General features: G+C 42.4%; 1 protein-coding gene across 5 annotated transcripts in view; it reads right to left on the bottom strand.

The window, feature by feature from the left end:
- sorl1 (sortilin-related receptor, L(DLR class) A repeats containing) overlaps positions 1-18070 on the bottom strand; it is a 310404-nt gene that overhangs the window by 10160 nt on the left and 282174 nt on the right. For all 5 annotated transcript variants that reach the window (XM_081614352.1, XM_081614350.1, XM_081614351.1 and 2 more), the window contains 5 exons: positions 12558-12722; positions 11668-11842; positions 9555-9661; positions 9019-9208; positions 8618-8830 (listed from right to left, as the gene is read on the bottom strand). In XM_081614352.1, coding sequence (XP_081470478.1) covers positions 8618-8830; positions 9019-9208; positions 9555-9661; positions 11668-11842; positions 12558-12722 — 850 coding nt within the window. The remainder of the gene's footprint in view (positions 1-8617; positions 8831-9018; positions 9209-9554; positions 9662-11667; positions 11843-12557; positions 12723-18070) is intronic.

The following is an 18070-nucleotide window of genomic DNA, read 5'->3' as shown; positions in this document are numbered from 1 at the left end:
TTTCATTTATTTATTTTTCGTATTATCAATTTCTCAATTTCCCTTTTTTCATTCATCTACTTTTCATTTACATATTTTTAATTTACCCATTTTACTAATCTATTTTTCATTGAACGATTTTTCAATTTCCCTTTTTCATTAACCAAATGTTTTCATTTATTTATATTTCAGATTATCAATTTCTCTTTTTAATTGATCTATTTTTCATTTAGCTATTTTCCATTTATCCCTTTATCTATTTACCCATCTTTCATTAATCTATTTTTTAATTTAACAATTTTTCAATTTCCTTTTTCCATTAACCTGATATTCTATTTCCCAGTTTTATTAATCAATTTCTCATATATCCTTTTTATTTACCTATTTTTCTTTTATCTATTTTTCATTTAACATTTGTTTGAAAAATTGTTAATTTTTCCCATTTTCCAATTTCCCTTATTCATTTAGTATTTCCTCATTTTCTTATTTATCACATTCAATTTCCCCGCAAAACTTAGAAAAAAATAAATGCAAATGAGGAGAGGCACATCATCCGGCTACAACTTCCCCAATTCGTTGGTTAGCGTCACACCCATACTTTGCTTCAAGAAAGATGGCGACCTACTAACGGGTTATCAATAAGGTGAAGCTCATTAACTTCATTAGAAAATAGTGTTATTACTCCTGACTTTAGTTTTCGTGTGGCCGCTCAGACAGAACGTGTTTCAGCTGGCGGCTCTCATGGACTCAGAGCTTCACCGTCGGGAGTTTTTATAGTTTGGGACGAACGGTCGCTGAAGTTGGCTTACGATTAAAGGTTCGGGACACCTTCGTAGCTACCAGCTGTGATCCAACTATAAGGAGCAGACTTTACTGTACATCGTAAGTGGACTGCAATATCCAGAGGCAGCTCTATGGAGCATCGAGCTGAGAGAATGAGAGTGGCATGCCTTGGAGATCTTTGTCGGAGGCCATCTTTCAGACATGCATCGCTGCTGTCCGTCCAGGATTCCTCCGGTTGCCCAGACGTTGCACGGTAAGCTACCGCTGATGTTTGTTTTCCAACTACAGTCATATTTAATCAGTAGGGGGGCTCAATTACGTTCATGGAAGGTTTTGAGTTGATCTCGGCAGTAGGTGACAAACTGAACGCCGCCAGGATGTTGAGACCAGCACGTCCATCTTATTAAGGATAAAATCAACAAAACGTGTTCAAATTAATGGCCCAATAAAATTAATAATCTCAGTAATTATTGTTTAAACAAGGTGTGTGCATTTCTGTGCATTTCGGTACCATTACAAAATAAAAAGGGACTCAAAGACCCTGGTGAGCAGAGCCAAGTTTAAATTGGCTAATCCGTCACCGCTGTGTTCATGAGAGGAGATGCTTGTTAACCGAGAAATAAATATGAAGCCTGAAAACCTAATATCTTAACGGACTGAATCCGTTGTGTTTTTAGCTTATCTATGCTGGGCGCAAGCGGTTGCAATGGCAACAGGTTGATTAAACGTCAGTAAAAAGGTAGGAGAGGTATAAAGTCGATCGCCGTTATTTTACCTTTGTAAACAGACAACCTGAATACAGTGACCTTTAGTGAGGGTACAGAATGGATAAAAGCTGAACTCCTGCTACAATCTTTGCCTCTCTTGTTGTGCCAAGTGTGGCTCACATGCATATAAAGTAAATATGACTTAATTTAAGTAGTTCTTTGTGGATGTATAACTTGCCCACCTTAGTTTGCCTGTTTTTGGTCAACATGTGCCTCAACATTTAGTTACTGTTCCTTAGAGGTGGACTGTTACGAGTGAGGGCGTAAAGTTGATTATAAATGATGAGTCGGCAGGTGCCCGTCCCTGATTGTTTCCAAGAAGACGACGGAGATGTCCCATTGGCTGCTTTTCGGAGGTGACGGACATAAAAGCTGCTGACGCCGACTTCCTGTGTTCCATCCTTGACTCGTCTCCACCGGCCATACCCTTTCCTTTGTTTATCTGTGTTAGAGTTCTGGAGTGTAGGAGTGAGCTGCCATTTATGTTTACTCAGTTTTCTCATGTTTTTCTTAGGTTAGGAAGGTAAGATTTTGTACTTTGGTTCATTTACTTTCGATTAGGTAAGCTTCTGTTGCTATTTAGATAGTTTCCTTTTGTTTGTTGTTTTCGGCGATAGCTCACTCTGAAGCCAAGTACTCCATTTGTAACACCTTGATCAAAAATATATCTCTTTAAAAATAAATAATAATTATCAACTGTTCAATTTTGTGTGTGTCGGATGTTGAGATCGGAGGACGATGGATCCTTCATGTTGCGACCAGGCCCCCCCTAGACTGGTCGTAACATGGACAGAGGACCCACAATTTATACTCTATTATTTAAATTATACTTTAAATAATAGTGATGCTTCATAATAAAATGACTTGAGTAAAAGTAAAAAGTTCAGTATAGTAAGAGTATTCCTAAAAGTTCATTTGAGTTTCAAAAAGTTACTCAACTATATTTGAGTAAATGTAATTAGTCACCTCTAAACTCTGCCCTTCTGAGGGAATAGGAGAAGGAACTGTTAAGGAAATAAATTAATCTTGATATTAAACATTGTTTCAATTAACAAATTAATCATAACACCCAGAACATATTCTGTTATGTTTATTCAAGGGTGAAGGAACAGAATGACTGTGGAGATTCTGGCTGAGAGGGACCACGGCTGACACGGCAAACAGTGAGGAGAACCGTCTGCACTGTGAGCAGCACCAGAACTCCTCCTGATGGGTCTCCTTCAGGAAGAAGCAGAGAGATGGTCGACCTCCACACAGAAGAGTTCACCCAAACATCAGAGGAAAAATGAATGTTGGTGCTCAAAATGAGCAGCCTCTTTTCTTAAACCCAACACACACAGGGTGTTGTGGCCCTGATTAAAAACCTACTAACTTCAATTTAAATGAAACACAGAACATCCAGAAATGTGATGAACTTCAGCTATAGAGTGAAAATGACACAGTGAGATGAAAACATTTGTCTAAATGACCTGTATAACAGAGTGATAAACATTTTACATTTTCAAGTGTTTGTTCCAGAGCACCTGATACAAATGATAGCATTAGCTCATCCATCAGACATTTACTGAGGCCAGGTGTTACAGAAGGAAACACCTGGAACATGCAGGGCAGACAGACCTGAGGACTGACTGGTTAAGCTATTTCACTGACACTTCAGATTGCAGATTTCCAATTGAAGGTGTCCGTAAATGAACACAATTCAATAAACCAAGCTGTGTAAAATAACTGCTACTCTTACTATACTGAACTTTTTACTTTTACTCAAGTCGTTTTATTATGAAGCATCACTATTATTTAAACAAATTTTTAATTTTGTCTTTAAAATACCAAAATTTCCACTGAACTTAATATTTTGGGCCTTCTAATTGTGTAATTTTTTTAAGATATGAAATAATTGATACCTTGATCAGTTACTCAGTACTGGTATACACTTTTTACCAAATGCTTCTTTACTCTTGTGTAATTTCTTATTCAGCTACTTTTTACTTAGAGTAAAAACATGTTTAAGTGCTACTGTTATTCCTGGAGGATAAATTGTGGGTCCTCTGTCCACCTTTAAGGAACAGTAACCAAATGTTGAGGCACATGTTGACCAAAAACAGGCAAACTAAGGTGGGCAAGTTATACATCCGCAAAGAACCACGTAAATTAAGTCATATTTACTTTATATGCATATGCATGTGGGCCACACTTGGCACACCAAGAGAGGCAAAGATTGTAGTAGGAGTTCAGCTTTTATCCATTCTGTACCCTCACTAAAGGTCACTGTATTCAGGTTGTCTGTTTACAAAGGTAAAATAACGGCGATCGACTCTAAACCTCTCCTACCTATTCACTGACGTTTAAAGGTGTCCCGAACCTTTAATCGTAAGCCACCTTCAGCGGCCGCTTCGTCCCAAACTAAAAAAACTCCCGACGGTGAAGCTCTGAGTCCATGAGAGCCTCCAGCTGAAACACGTTCTGTCTGAGAGGCCACACGAAAACTAAAGTCAGGAGTAATAACACTATTTTCTAATGAAGTTAATGAGCTTCAGCTTATTGATAACCCGTTAGTAGGTCGCCATCTTTCTTGAAGCAAAGTATGGGTGTGACGCTAACCAACGAATTGGGGAAGTTGTAGCCGGATGACGTGCCTCTCCTCATTTGCATTTATTTTTTTTTAAGTTTTGCGGGGAAATAGAATGTCATAAATAAGGAAAAACTAAATGAATAAGGGAAATTGGAAAATGGGAAAAATTAACAATTTTTCAAACAAATGTTAAATGAAAAATAGATAAAAGAAAAATAGGTAAATAAAAAAGGGATGTATGAGAAATTGATTAATGAAACTGGAAAATAGAAAATCAGGTTAATGGAAAAATGAAATTGAAAAATTGTTAAATAAAAAAATAGATTAATGAAAGATGGGTAAATAAATGGATAAATGAAAAATAGGTAAATGAAAAATAGTTACATGAAAAATAGATAAATGAAAAAGAGAAATTGAGAAATTGATAATCTGACAAATAAATAAATGAAAAAATTTGGTTAATGAAAAGGGAAATTGAAAAGTGGTTAAATGAAAAATAGATTAATGAAAAATGGGTAAATGGATAAATGAAAAATAGATAAATTTAAAAGAAATTGAGAAATTGATATGAAAAATAAATAAATGAAAAATTGGGTTAATGAAAAAGCTAAATTAAAAAATGGTTAAATGAAAAATAGATTAATGAAAAATGGGTAAATCAAAAATAGATAAATGAAAAAAAGCAAATTGAGAAATTGATATAAAAAATAAATAAAAAATTGGGTTAATGAAAAAGTAACATTTTTTATTTGTTTCACTCATTTTCTTCATTTTTTTGATTTATTTTACTCATTTTTTATTTATTTCACCCATTTATTTATTTATTTAATTTTGGCTGAAATGGCTGTCCATATAGAAATGAAACAATGTAACATATAAAACTTACATTATGTGTTATAACATTCACCAGCAAAGTTTACACAGGTGGTAAAGACAATTATTTATATGTAATTCTTTCACTCTATCAAAAGTAAGATACATCCCAAATCTTCTGTTTTTGTTTTGAAGGTTTCATAAAGACACGATGTAAGGAAGAATAGGGAGATATCTTTAAACAGATATCTGTTTAAAGATATCTGCTGTGCAGTGACAGATTCACTGCACAGCACGGATGAATCTCGCATCAGATTTTGGACTCAATCTCAGCTGCTGAATCACTCTGAAACTAGAACTCATCGGCTGAAAAACATATATATTATATATTATTCAGTATTAATCATTATTTATTTGTGTTTGTATAGTTATATAATTATGTATTGATATTACTAAATAATTTATTAAATAAATTATGTACGGCTGTGTGCTTTGTAATATGCTCATCATACATCAATATCAGAATATTCCATTCCTATTCTATTGTTATAACCACTAAGCATATTTAAATATGGTGAACTATGTATTAAAAACATACTTAAAAAATACAATTGTTTATAAATGTAGCTTTGATTGATGTTTGAATATGGTTTCCAGTAACAAAAAAGCGTGTTATGATCGATTACATGCGCTGAAACGTTATTGTGCTGAAACGTCAAGCAAGTGGTGAACAAAGATGCAGGTGTTCTGTTTATCTATGCTACCCGTAAATCCGTCCTACCTTGCAGTAATGCGCATGCGCACATCGATGATACGTCACATACTGCTTACTCAGCAGATTTGTTATAAATATGTCCTACCTGTTTTGTATCATATGTTTTATTTCAAAGCAGATTATGGTAAGTTTTATTTAATTTATTTTATACCTGGCTGCTGTATGACTTCATGTTTTTAGTTTACATGGCAGCTTATAAATATATTTATAAATGGCTTTAGTTTGCCATCTGCAATGCCGTTAAACAAGTCATTGTTTGGCGATTAAATCAGGACAAAGTACGTTGTTTTGTGGGCTTTTTTGTCCCTATACTTTAAAATATTTTAGTTTAATAACACTCTTTATTACTAAACCTTGCTAAATAGATATTGGTAGTGTAAGATGATTTATTTTTCCTTTTCAATTAATATGGTTTCATGTGAGATTGGTTATTTGCTGGGGATGTTCCATGGATGAGTAGTGGCGCTGTGCCTTTGGGAGGAGATGTTTCATTTCTTCTTCGGGGGTTTCTTTGGGTCTTCTTATGAGGGACTGAGACGTAAGGCTGTTCGGTTACACTGTTGAATAAAAGCATGCACAGCAACGCTATTCCCTCTCAGTGTCTGCTCTTTCTCTACCCATGACCTCCTATTTTATAGTGACACCGACAGTGGGTTTGTTAAAGCAGGTGTATGACAGAATCACCAACTCCAACTCCACAGCGATAAGCAAACTGCAGGGGGTCTTGATATGTCCTTATTCAGGTGGGCCAATAGGAGTCTGTCCAGGACCATTATGACGTGGGATGTCGGGACAACAGGTCTATAGTCGTTGATGACTGATGGGTAAGTTTTCCTCTGTACTAGAACCAGGCATGACAACAGTGTTTTCCACTGCTGTGTCTTCCACAAGAGTGGAAGAATCCTGGATCAGGCTAATATTGAAGAGATGTCGCAGAATCCCACAGAAATGTTCTGCATAGGCTATCAGGACTCTGGAGCCTTATTCTGATTTAGTCTCTCCAACTGCCTCTTCACCTGACTTCAAAATACAGAAAAGTGGGAGGTGGAAGCAAAAGGAGCAACAGAATCACTGTATTTGGTTGAAGAAAACTTGTGGAAGCAGAAGAATCCATGACTGGAGACTATGATGATGAGCTTATTCCTGAGCTGAACCTGTTGAAGAATGTGATCAGCTCATTTGGTCTGTCCAGATTTCCATAGATCTGATCCTCCTTTTGCTTGAAGCCTGTAATCTTCATCCCTGACCACACATCTGTGATATTGTTCCTCTACAGTTTGTTCCTTTCACTCAAACTGGACGCAGGCTGGCCTATATGGATATTTACATCAACCCCCTGTGAAGAATTATGATTCTTTCCAGAGTTTTTGATCAAGGTAGGAGTTTAAACCCCACCGCGATAGTTCTGGTTACAGTTCTACATGACCCGCAGGAATAATTAGTAGCGCTTTCAGAGGTGCGTTGAACGAGCGGTGAGAATGATTTATAGTGGACCAAGAATTTTGTGCGGCTTTTCCATCTCAACACGCTGTCCAGCGCCCCGCTCTGTCTTGCACTGATAAAGTTTATGTCTGTGTTCCAGGTTGGCCAGAGCATTAGTGATTAACGATCCAACGTTAATCTTTATGCAGGTTCAGCCCGGTGAGGAGCTTTCACGCTCTCCTCGGAGTCAATCATCACGCTGATTTTATATTATTTTATTATTATTACTAGTATTATTTTTCCGGTTACATGATGCATCATACCATACCAAATGCTTTGTCCACTTAGTAAGCCAGAGTAAATGTGCACGGCTGCGCGGAGATCTGAGAAACTCGTCCTGTAAACACAAGCAACCAAAATTGTTTCTGTGTCCCCTTGTTAAAACCTCGACAGACACGAAATGGAAGAGCTACTAAAGCCACATCAGCAGCATTGAATTAAATCTCCCGTTTGTTGCGCATCTCTGCGCAGTGCAGTGGATTTACCTCATCATGTAGGGCCGGTCCAAGGCTGCATGAGGCCTTGAGCACAATCTGACTTAGGAGCCCCTTTTGCTGCTAAAAACATCAGCACCTCTAACAGCTTCTGTGTTAGATTTAATCTGGGAGAGGGGGAGTAGTTTAACTGGTTAACCTAAAAACAATCAGTTGTAATTGCAATTTACTAATTTGTATATGTAAACAAACAGAGCTCAAACTCAAAGATTAAACTCACAGCATCAGATTGTTGCTATGGTAACAAAACAATCTAACTATAAATGTTGTTCTTTGAACTTTTACAAAGTAAACTTGCTAGCTCTTTTAAATATTACATTTAAATGTTAAACAATTTAAAATATTTTAATTTATGTATGTTGAAACCATTAAATCAAATTTATCAGCATTGATAATCTGAAAAAAAAAAGTTACATATTTATTTTATAGCCCCTGAAGCCTTGGAGCCTTATGGAACCGCTGACTTAATTTGGATTTAACAGATGTGCAAATAATTTATATTCATTTTAATTTCAATTAGTTGTTTTTAAGACTAGTTGTGGGTTTAAATTGCATTTAATATTTAATATTTTTACATTTCCTGTCTACTTAACATCTTTTAATACAAAATCACGGTGGACTGCCGAAGGAATGCCGGTGGACCACCTCGGCGCCCCAACCACCAGGCTTATAGCAAGTTTTCTGGGGGAAACCCTGCCAGGGTTACCATAGATATTAAAAGGATTTCTCAAACATGCATGAAAGCATCAAAGTAAGGTATGTTTTTGATGAGGGAATAACATTATAACATGATAGAATGCTCGAAAAAGTTGATTTTCCGTAATTCTGCCCTTTTGAAACCACATATTTCTTCCACTCTACATTTGGTGCTACTATGTTGATTGATTACATAAAATTCCCCCAAAATGTACCAAACTTGATTTAACTTGCTATGTGTAAAAGCCTTTACAGTTACCTAATTCATCCCCAGAGGAAAAGATGGCAGAACCCAGGCGGGAGTTGTAGTGGGAGTTGGCGAACGTAGTGAAGTTGTTCTGCAGCCGGCGGTGTCGTATGTAGAGCGCTACTAGGCCGCTGCCCACGACCACCACCAGCAGAAAGAGGACGGGAACCACCACTGATGCCATATCTCTGGAATGGTTCTCACTGCGGGATGCTTCTCTGCTCCCTGAACAGGTGGGAAAAACGTCAAAAAAAGAAATTAAGATTTTTTTTTCTAATGCATGGGATGTTTGACATTAGCAACTGTAGCATACAAACTGAGTATTTATCATGTGGTTTGCGCTCCTCATTAAACCCAGCTTCATCAATCTGTGCGATAATCCCTCCCTGGAAGTTTTGGAGGATCACCAGTACCTATCTGTTGGTTGTAGAGTAGGAGTGCAGGTTCCCCACACAGCTGGCCACCCAACAGGCACCTGGCCTGCACCGAGAATGTGTAGTTGTGTCCCACCAGCAGACTGCTGATGCGGAAGTAAGTCTCTGTGGTGTTTCCCAGATAAGTTGTCTGGTTGGTCACACTGTCAAACACATGGACCTCATACCCCTATGAAAAACAGCAGTAGAATCTATCAGTAAATAAATCACACTGACTTACAAGCTTCAAGTGGTTGAACTTCTGTCTTTTTTCTTAAAAATTTTATTGGCTCTTGGCTGACTGTATTCTTTGTTAAATGCTCTAACATGTTGAGATGTTAGAGCATTTATTTGACATGTAGAGTTTGTTTGTGGGGTTCAAACAACTTTAAATGTTAGCTGTATTCCTATCTTAGTAGACAACAATATAATGTTAGGGTTGGATCAAGCAAATAAGCCTGAGCATATCCTGGTCTTGGAAGTGGTGAGGTGGCGGTAGTCTTTGTAAAGGAATGCAGCAGTCACTAATTTCTCACCCTGCTCTCCTTGAAGTCCTTCTCTCGGACTGCAAGGCTCTTCCAGAAGAGGAACACGTGGTCATTTTCTGTCAGAAATTTCAAGGCTTCTGGAGCGGGCAAAGGAACTGAAAAGGAGGGAAATAATAAATCAAATCATTTTGCTGCTCTTTGAGCAAAACTACAGTTAAAATCAGACTCCTACTCCTAATCTATGAAATTTTCTGATTTCATAGACTTGAATGACATTAACTCCAAGCTAACGCTGGATCTAAATTAGAATCCCACCGTTATGATGGCTATAAATTGAAGTGACCACAATTTTATAGTATTTACCAAAAGATTGCAACTTTGATTATAATATGGTGTAGCAATAATATGTAAAATATTTTAAAAGATTTTACTGCAGAGATATCAAAATTAGAGGTGCAGCAACATAAAACTATTTGGGCTGATATTGATAGTAATATTGCAGGCCTTTTTTGCTTTTATCCAATAAAACTATAATGATTTTTAAAGTTATAAATTAGCTGGACAATTCTACATTAATTTTAGAATTTTCTGATTTACACAGGGTCTAAGGCACATGGGTCAAACTCCAGTCCTTTAGGGCCACTACCCTGCAACTTTTAGATGTGCCTCTGCTGCACCACACCTGAATGGAATAATTAGGTCATAAGCAAGGCTCTGAAGAACTTACAGTGTCTACATAAGGAGGAGGTAATTAAGCTATTTCATTCGAGTGTTTTGTACCTGTGGCACATCTAAAAACTACAGGAGGACTGGAGTTTGACAACCCTTGTCTAAGGGATGCATATAAGCTCAAACATCTAAAAACATCCACATGAATATGTACTGAAATGCCCCACTAGACAGTTTGTTCTGAATTATGCAGATTTTTCAGCATTTAACAAGCTTCTGGTTTATTCTGGTGGAAACTTTTTTATTTCATTCATTTTTTTTTTATTAAGGAACAAAATGAAAAATGTGCATCTCGTCTGTTCACAAAAGGTAGTATAGTCTTGTACAATCATTTATTCAGTTTGTTATATTGATATATACAGCATACCCCTTCATGTGATTATACCATCTCCGGTATCTAGTGTTACGACAGACTGGCGACCTGTCCAGGGTGACCCCGCCTCTCGCCCGAAACGTTAGCTGGAGATAGGCACCAGCACCCCTCCCGACCCCATTAAGGGACAAGGGTGCAAGAAAATGGATGGATGGATGGACGGTATCTAGTGTTCCACTTTTCTTTTTTTGATTTTTCCCTTCTTTCCTCCTCCCTCTCAGAAGAATGGGGAGGAAAAAGAACGAACAAACCAAATATCACATTGAAACAACTTTTCTGACCGTAAAGCAAATGGTCTAAACCGAACAGAGGAGCTAAGAAACAATGGGTGTCACCTCACTTTCATTAGGTTCAGATCTGGTGTTCATGAAAGTTCATGGGGTCCAACATTTTTCAAATCTGTCTTGCTCCAGTTTCAATGCAAATGTCAGTTCCTCCATCTTGCAAATGTCCTGGATGATGTTTATCCAGGCTTCTAGTGTGGGCATTTTCTCGGTCATCCATTTCCGAGTGAGTGCTTTTGTACCGGCAATTAGCATTATATTGAACATGTATGTTTTATAGAATTCCTTTACACAGTTTGTTCGCTTGCCCAAGAACATAGTCTCAAAGTTTAGAGCGAAATTGGCCTAAATAACAGTCTCCACACTTTGCTTAATTATCCCCCAGTAAGAAAGTAGCTTAAGACAGCTCCATAAAATATGAAAATGCCCAGCTTGTTTCGACTCACATAACCTCCAGCATGTTCTAGCTGCATTTCTGCCCCTTTGAGCTGGTGTTTTGAAAAAGTGTGTAACAATCTTCCAATATATATGTTAGTGGTAATATACATTTCCAACAGTTACTCAAAATGTCTAATCAGTCTAATCAATGTCTATTTTTTCTAAATAAAGCCAGATTAGTAGATAACGAAAAAAATGTCTGTTGAGACCATATTTTTGCATAATTAATGTCTTGAAAGGTCCTCAAACAGCCTTTATGATATAAATCATTGTAATTTACCAAGCCCTTTTCAATCCATTTTTTAAAAGTGTTATGGATGGAGTGGCTTTGACAGACCTGTGTTGAGGGTGAAGCTGGCCTCCTTGGTCATATTGCGAAGGCGGACGGAGACGCTGTACCTTCCTCCCGACTCCAGGCCTCTCAGCAGGTACTCCACCGTGTTGTTCTGGGTGGTCAGCTTGTAGTCCCTCTCCCCTTTCCGGATCACATCTTTCACGTGGATCACATATGTCTTGGGAGATGGACACGCAAACAGAGTAGGTAAGCACACCGGCTGGATCACAAGCATTCAAACTGAACTGGGTATTCTTTCACATAAATTCCCAAAGTAAAGTTAAAGGGGCAGCATTGCAAAATTTTCAGGCATACAGTGCTATTTTATAGCACAATCAAGTAAATATGTTAACTTGAATTGTAATACAAATGCAATATATATATAAAATATGACTTAAAACATTTATTTTGGAATTTAGTGTCTTGAAATTGGGCCTCTGTTTCTTTAAAAATTCCTGCTCTTTCTGAAACTCCGCCTTGAGGAAGTCATCGCAACATGCCTCCTCTATTAACCCTATTAACAACATTTTTACCAGTGATTCACTGAGAAGTAGCTCATACAATGAGCTCTGCAAATTCTCAGTTTCACAAGGTGTTTGCTTATTGCTGCTGGCTAGTCTGAAGGAGTGGGGGAGTTAGATGGGAGGGATGCTCTGTCAGGCGGAAGCTCAGAAACTTAGAGGGTGAGGCTGGCATGCACAGCGTTTCTCACAGCTGAGTGGTTGCCATGGCAATAAAATAATTTTTTTCAAACATGCATGAAAGAATCAAAGCAATACTCCAGGTTATGTTTTTGATGAGGGGATAACATTATAATGTGAGATATTATATGACACTGCCCCTTTAAAAGCACCAACATGGCAACGTCTAAGAGCAGGGTGACAGCCTCATACCAGGGGGGCGTCTGGCGAGTCGTAGGGTGGCTGCCATTTCAGTGTGGCCTGTGTCTTGTCCACATGCACACGATGGAGGTTCCGTGGAGGCAGCCTCTCGTCAGGGATCATTTTCACCACAGCGTAGTCAGAGGGAGGACCCAAGAAGGGAGAGACAACCCGGGCCTGAATCAATATCATAACAATATCAATCATTGGTGTGAGATCATGTCTGTCCTGTAACTACACACCTTTCTGTCTGCTTTGTCACACTCAGAAAGGATACAAAAACATTCTGCTGCCCTTGCATTAGCAACATGTCTGGACAGAACTTTTCACTCTGGAACTAGAGCAGAACCTTATAGAACAGAACAGAGGTCTTCAACATGAAGGACACAGAGGAACTGCAGGGTTTTGTGAGATTTCTGATTAACCAGACTTTTTCTTTTAACTTCAGAGTTAGTCCTTTAAATACACATTAACATGAAACAATGTGATATAGCAAACATTATGGTGGTGACAGAAGATTACTTGGAGATTACTTTTTTCTTCAGATGGAAGTAGGGTTGATTGTCAAAGTGGTTAAAATCAGGAACATGTTCAAATGCAAAAAGTTCCAATTCCTTCAATGGTGGGAGAAAACTGACAATGAGGAGGAATTTTCAGAGTCCCAGAGCAAAACAAAAGTTACCACTGTAACTATGGTTCCATGAATCCCAGATGCCCACCTGAGGCAGTGCTTTGAGCCTGAATAATCGTTCTTGCCCATGAGCAGGTCGAGTATTAATCACAACAAAGTCACCTGACCTGCCGGTGACCAATGCGAATCTATATAGTCACATGACATCCAGCGCTCAATCGCTCAACCTTCTCGTGAGATGCAAAGGACATGCCCCTTGTAGAATAGCACCTCACACCTGCTGGCAGTGGACAATCCTGCAAGGCATGAGCCTTTGCGATCAAATCCATAACCCAGTGTGCAAGTTAAGGCTCAGAAAGGGCCTGAACTTTCCGTGAGCCTGCATAGCAAACAAAAAGGCCAATCATCTTTTGGAAACACAGTGGAATTGATATATGTTCCTTAAGAGCATGAACAGGGCATAGATGTCCAGAGGGGCCCCCGGTGTCAAACCGGGCAAGATGGAGCATCTGGGTACAGCTTGCCACCAGTGACACTTAAGGAATAAATGACACATCAGGCCACAGTGTGACACCTGAACCCTCAGGGATCCACTGGCAGCAGGGCTCAGGTATCAAAAGAGCCTGCAATTTCCCCACATGCTTTGCAGAAATCATTGGCAAAAGGAACATCATCTTCAGTGAGAGCCATTTGAGGTCTGCAGATGCAAAGACCTCGAACATGGGGGGCCGAAGAGCCTAAAGCACCAGAGAAAGATTCCACACCACCGAGTGGGTATGCCAAGTACCTCTTAAGAACAGCACAATGTCCTTATTTTGCCCACCAAGCAACCATTCAATCAAACATGCCAATAGGAAATATTATCCTCATATATTTTCAAGATAGATAGAGACTGTCACTGATCCAGTAATGCCTGCAGGAAGGTCAGTATGTCAGAAACTAAACTGCGCCGGATCCTGCCCTTTATCATGGCACCAGATTGGAAAGACCACCCATTTGTTAGCATAAACAGCTAGTGCCCATCACTGCCATCCATCCATCCATCCATCCATCCATCCATCCATCCATCCATCCATCCATTTTTTTCCGCTTATCCAGGGTCGGGTCGCGGGGGCAGCAGCTTCAGAAGGGAGGCCCAGACTTCCCTCTCCCCAGCCACTTCTTCCAGCTCCTCCGGGGGAATCCCAAGGCGTTCCCAGGCCAGCCGAGAGACTTAATCCCTCCAGCGTGTCCTGGGTCTTCCCCGAGGCCTCCTCCCGGTGGGACGTGCCCGGAACACCTCACCAGGGAGGCGTCCAGGAGGCATCCTTACCAGATGCCCGAGCCACCTCAACTGGCTCCTCTCAACGTGGAGGAGCAGCGGCTCTACTCTGAGTCCCTCCCGGATGACCGAGCTTCTCACCCTCTCTCTAAGGGAGAGCCCAGCCACCCTGCGGAGGAAACCCATTTCGGCCGCTTGTACCCGTGATCTCGTTCTTTCGGTCATGACCCAAAGCTCATGACCATAGATGAGGGTGGGAACGTAGATCGACCGGTAAATCGAGAGCTTCGCTTTTTGGCTCAGCTCTCTCTTCACCACGACGGACCGGTACAGCGCCCGCTTCACAGTAGACGCTGCCCCAATCTGCCTGTCGATCTCCCGCTCCCTTCTTCCCTCATTCGTGAACAAGATCCCCAGATACTTAAACTCCACTTGAGGCAGGACGACCCCCCTGTCCCGGAGAAGGCACTCTACCCTTTTCCGGCTCAAGACCGTGGCCTCGGATTTGGAGGCACTGAGCCTCATCCCGGCCGCTTCACACTCGGCTGCGAACCGCTCCAGTGAGAGCTGCAGATCACGTTCCGATGAAGCCAACATGACCACATCATCCGCAAAAAGCAGAGATGCGATCCTAAGGCCACCAAAACGGATCCCCTCAACACCTCGGCTGCGCCTAGAAATTCTGTCCATAAAAGTAATTAACAGAATCGGTGACAAAAGGGCAGCCTTGGCGGAGTCCAACTCCCACCGGAAACGAGCCCGACTTACTGCCGGCAATGCGGACCAGACGCTGACACCGGTCATACAGGGACCTGAGAGCCCGTATCAAAGGGCCCGGTACCCCATACTCCCGGAGTACCCCCCAAAGAGCCCCCCGAGGGAGACGGTCGAACGCCTTCTCCAAGTCCACAAAACACATGTAGACTGGTTGGGCGAACTCCCATGCACCCTCCAGGACCCTGCTGAGGGTGTAGAGCTGGTCCAGTGTTCCACGACCAGGACGAAAACCACACTGCTCTTCCTGAATCTGAGGTTCAACTATCCGACAGACCCTCCTCTCCAGGACCCCTGAATAGACCTTACCAGGGAGGCTTAAGAGTGTGATCCCCCTGTAATTGGAGCACACCCTCCGGTCCCCCTTTTTAAACAGGGGGACCACCACCCCAGTCTGCCAGTCCAGGGGAACTGCCCCCGATGTCCATGCGATATTGCAGAGTCGCGTAAGCCAACACAACCCCGCAACATCCAGAGCCTTAAGGAACTCCGGGCGGATCTCATCCACCCCCGGGGCCCTGCCACCGAGGAGCTTTTTGACCACCTCGGCGACCTCGTCCTCAGAGATTGGAGAGCCCAACCCAGAGTCCCCATGCTCAGCTTCCTCAACAGAAGGCATGTTGGTGGGATTGAGGAGGTCTTCGAAGTATTCCACCCACCGGCCCACAACGTCCCGAGTTGAGGTCAGCAGCGCACGATCCCCACTATAAACAGTGTTGGTGCTGCACTGCTTCCCCCTCCTGAGACGCCGGATGGTGGACCAGAATCGCCTCGAAGCCGTACGGAAGTCTGTCTCCATGGCCTCTCCAAACTCCACCCACGCCCGAGTTTTTGCCTCAGCGACAACCCGAGCCGCATGCCGTTTCGCCCACCGGTACCCATCAGCTGCTTCTGGAGTCCCACAGGCCAAAAAGACCCGGTAGGACTCCTTCTTCAGCTTGACAGCATCCCTCACCGAAGGTGTCCACCAACGGGTTCGAGGGTTGCTGCCTCGACAGGCACCAACAACCTTGCGGCCGCAGCTCCGATAGGCCGCCTCGGCAATGGAGGTACGGAACATGGTCCACTCAGACTCAATGTCCCCCACCTCTCCCGGAACGTGTTCGAAGTTCTGCTGGAGATGAGAGTTGAAGCTCTGTCTCACAGGGGACTCCGCCAGACGTTCCCAGCAGACCCTCACTACACGTTTGGGCCTGCCAGGTCTGACGGGCTTCCTCCCCCACCACTGGAGCCGACTCGTCACCAGGTAGTGGTCAGTGGACAGCTCCGCACCTCTCTTCACCCGAGTGTCCAAGACATACGGCCGCAAATCCGATGAGACGATGACAAAGTCAATCATCGAACTGCGGCCTAGGGCGTCCTGGTGCCAAGTGCACATATGGACGCCCTTATGCCTGAACATGGTGTTTGTGATGGACAATCCGTGATGAGCACAGAAGTTCAACAACAGAACACCGCTTGGGTTCAGATCGGGGGGGCCGTTCCTCCAAACCACCTCTCTCCAGGTCTCACTGTCATTGCCCACGTGAGCGTTGAAGTCTCCCAGTAGAACAAGGGAGTCCCCAGGAGGGGCACTCTCCAGTACCCCCTCTAAGGACTCCAAGAAGGGTGGGTAATCTGAACTGCCGTTTGGCCCGTAAGCACAAACAACAGTCAGAACCCGTCCCCCCACCCGTAGGCGGAGGGAGGCTACCCTCTCGTTCACCGGGGTGAACCCCAACGTACAGGCGCCCAAATGGGGGGCAACAAGTATGCCCACTCCAGCCCGGCGCCTCTCACCGTGGGCAACTCCAGAGTGGAAGTACGTCCAGCCCCTCTCAAGGAGACTGGTTCCAAAACCAGAGCCATGTGTCGAGGTGAGGCCGACTATTTCTAGCCGGAACCTCTCAGCCTCGCACACTAGCTCCGGCTCCTTCCCCACCAGAGAGGTGACGTTCCACGTCCCAAGAGCCAGCTTCTGCAGCCGAGGATCAGACCGCCAGGGTCCCCTCCCTTGGCTGCCGCCCATAGCACAATGCACCCGACCCCTTTGGCCCCTCGGACAGGTGGTGAGCCCATCGGAAGGGGGACCCACGTCTCCTCTTCGGGCTGAGCCCGGCCGGGCTCCGTGGGTAAAAGCCCGGCCACCAGGCGCTCGCCATCGTGCCCCACCTCCAGGCCTGGCTCCAGAGTGGGGCCCCGGTGACCCGTGTCCGGGCGAGGGAAAACGAAGTCCAAAGTTTGTATTCATCATAGGGGTCTTCGGGCTGCGCTTTGTCTGGTTCCTCACCTAGGACCTGTCTGCCTTGGGTGACCCTACCAGGGGCATAAAGCCCCAGACAGCATAGCTCCTAGGATCATTGGGACACTCAAACCCCTCCACCACGATAAGGTGGCAGCCCAAGGAGAGGTCCATCACTGCAAAAAACTGAAATCTTAGAAAGTTTAAATATCTTAAATTAAGGAGATTTATGCTTGTTTTCTTTCTGACAAGAGTTTTTTTCTCACCATGAGGTTTTTATGTTAGAATATTTTCTTATTTTAAGTGTTTTTGTACTTATTTCAGTAAGATATAAAAGTTTGATACTAAGAAAATATTACTTATTATGAGTACATATATACTAGAAACTAGATGTGACAGGTCTTTGTCATTTTTGTGAACGAACCCCTGTTTAATTGGTTGTTGTTTATTTCTCCTTGCAGTTGGTTGGCTGGAAACGGTTTAAAAGGAACAAGAGGAACAACCTGGTTGGTCGCGTGTCTCCGAGCCTCGCTCCCACTCCTGTTCTATTGATGCCACTTTCTGTTTGTTAACCACCTCATTGTGTTGTTGGGTCTGGGGATCGTCGGCTATGCCAAGTTTTTCCGGCTTTTGGTTGT

The sequence above is a fragment of the Poecilia reticulata genome, chromosome 13 (genome assembly GCF_904066995.2).
Source record: "Poecilia reticulata chromosome 13, P_reticulata-male-v2, whole genome shotgun sequence".
Lineage (NCBI taxonomy): Eukaryota > Metazoa > Chordata > Actinopteri > Cyprinodontiformes > Poeciliidae > Poecilia > Poecilia reticulata.
This window is presented reverse-complemented; position numbering and strand designations above follow the sequence as displayed.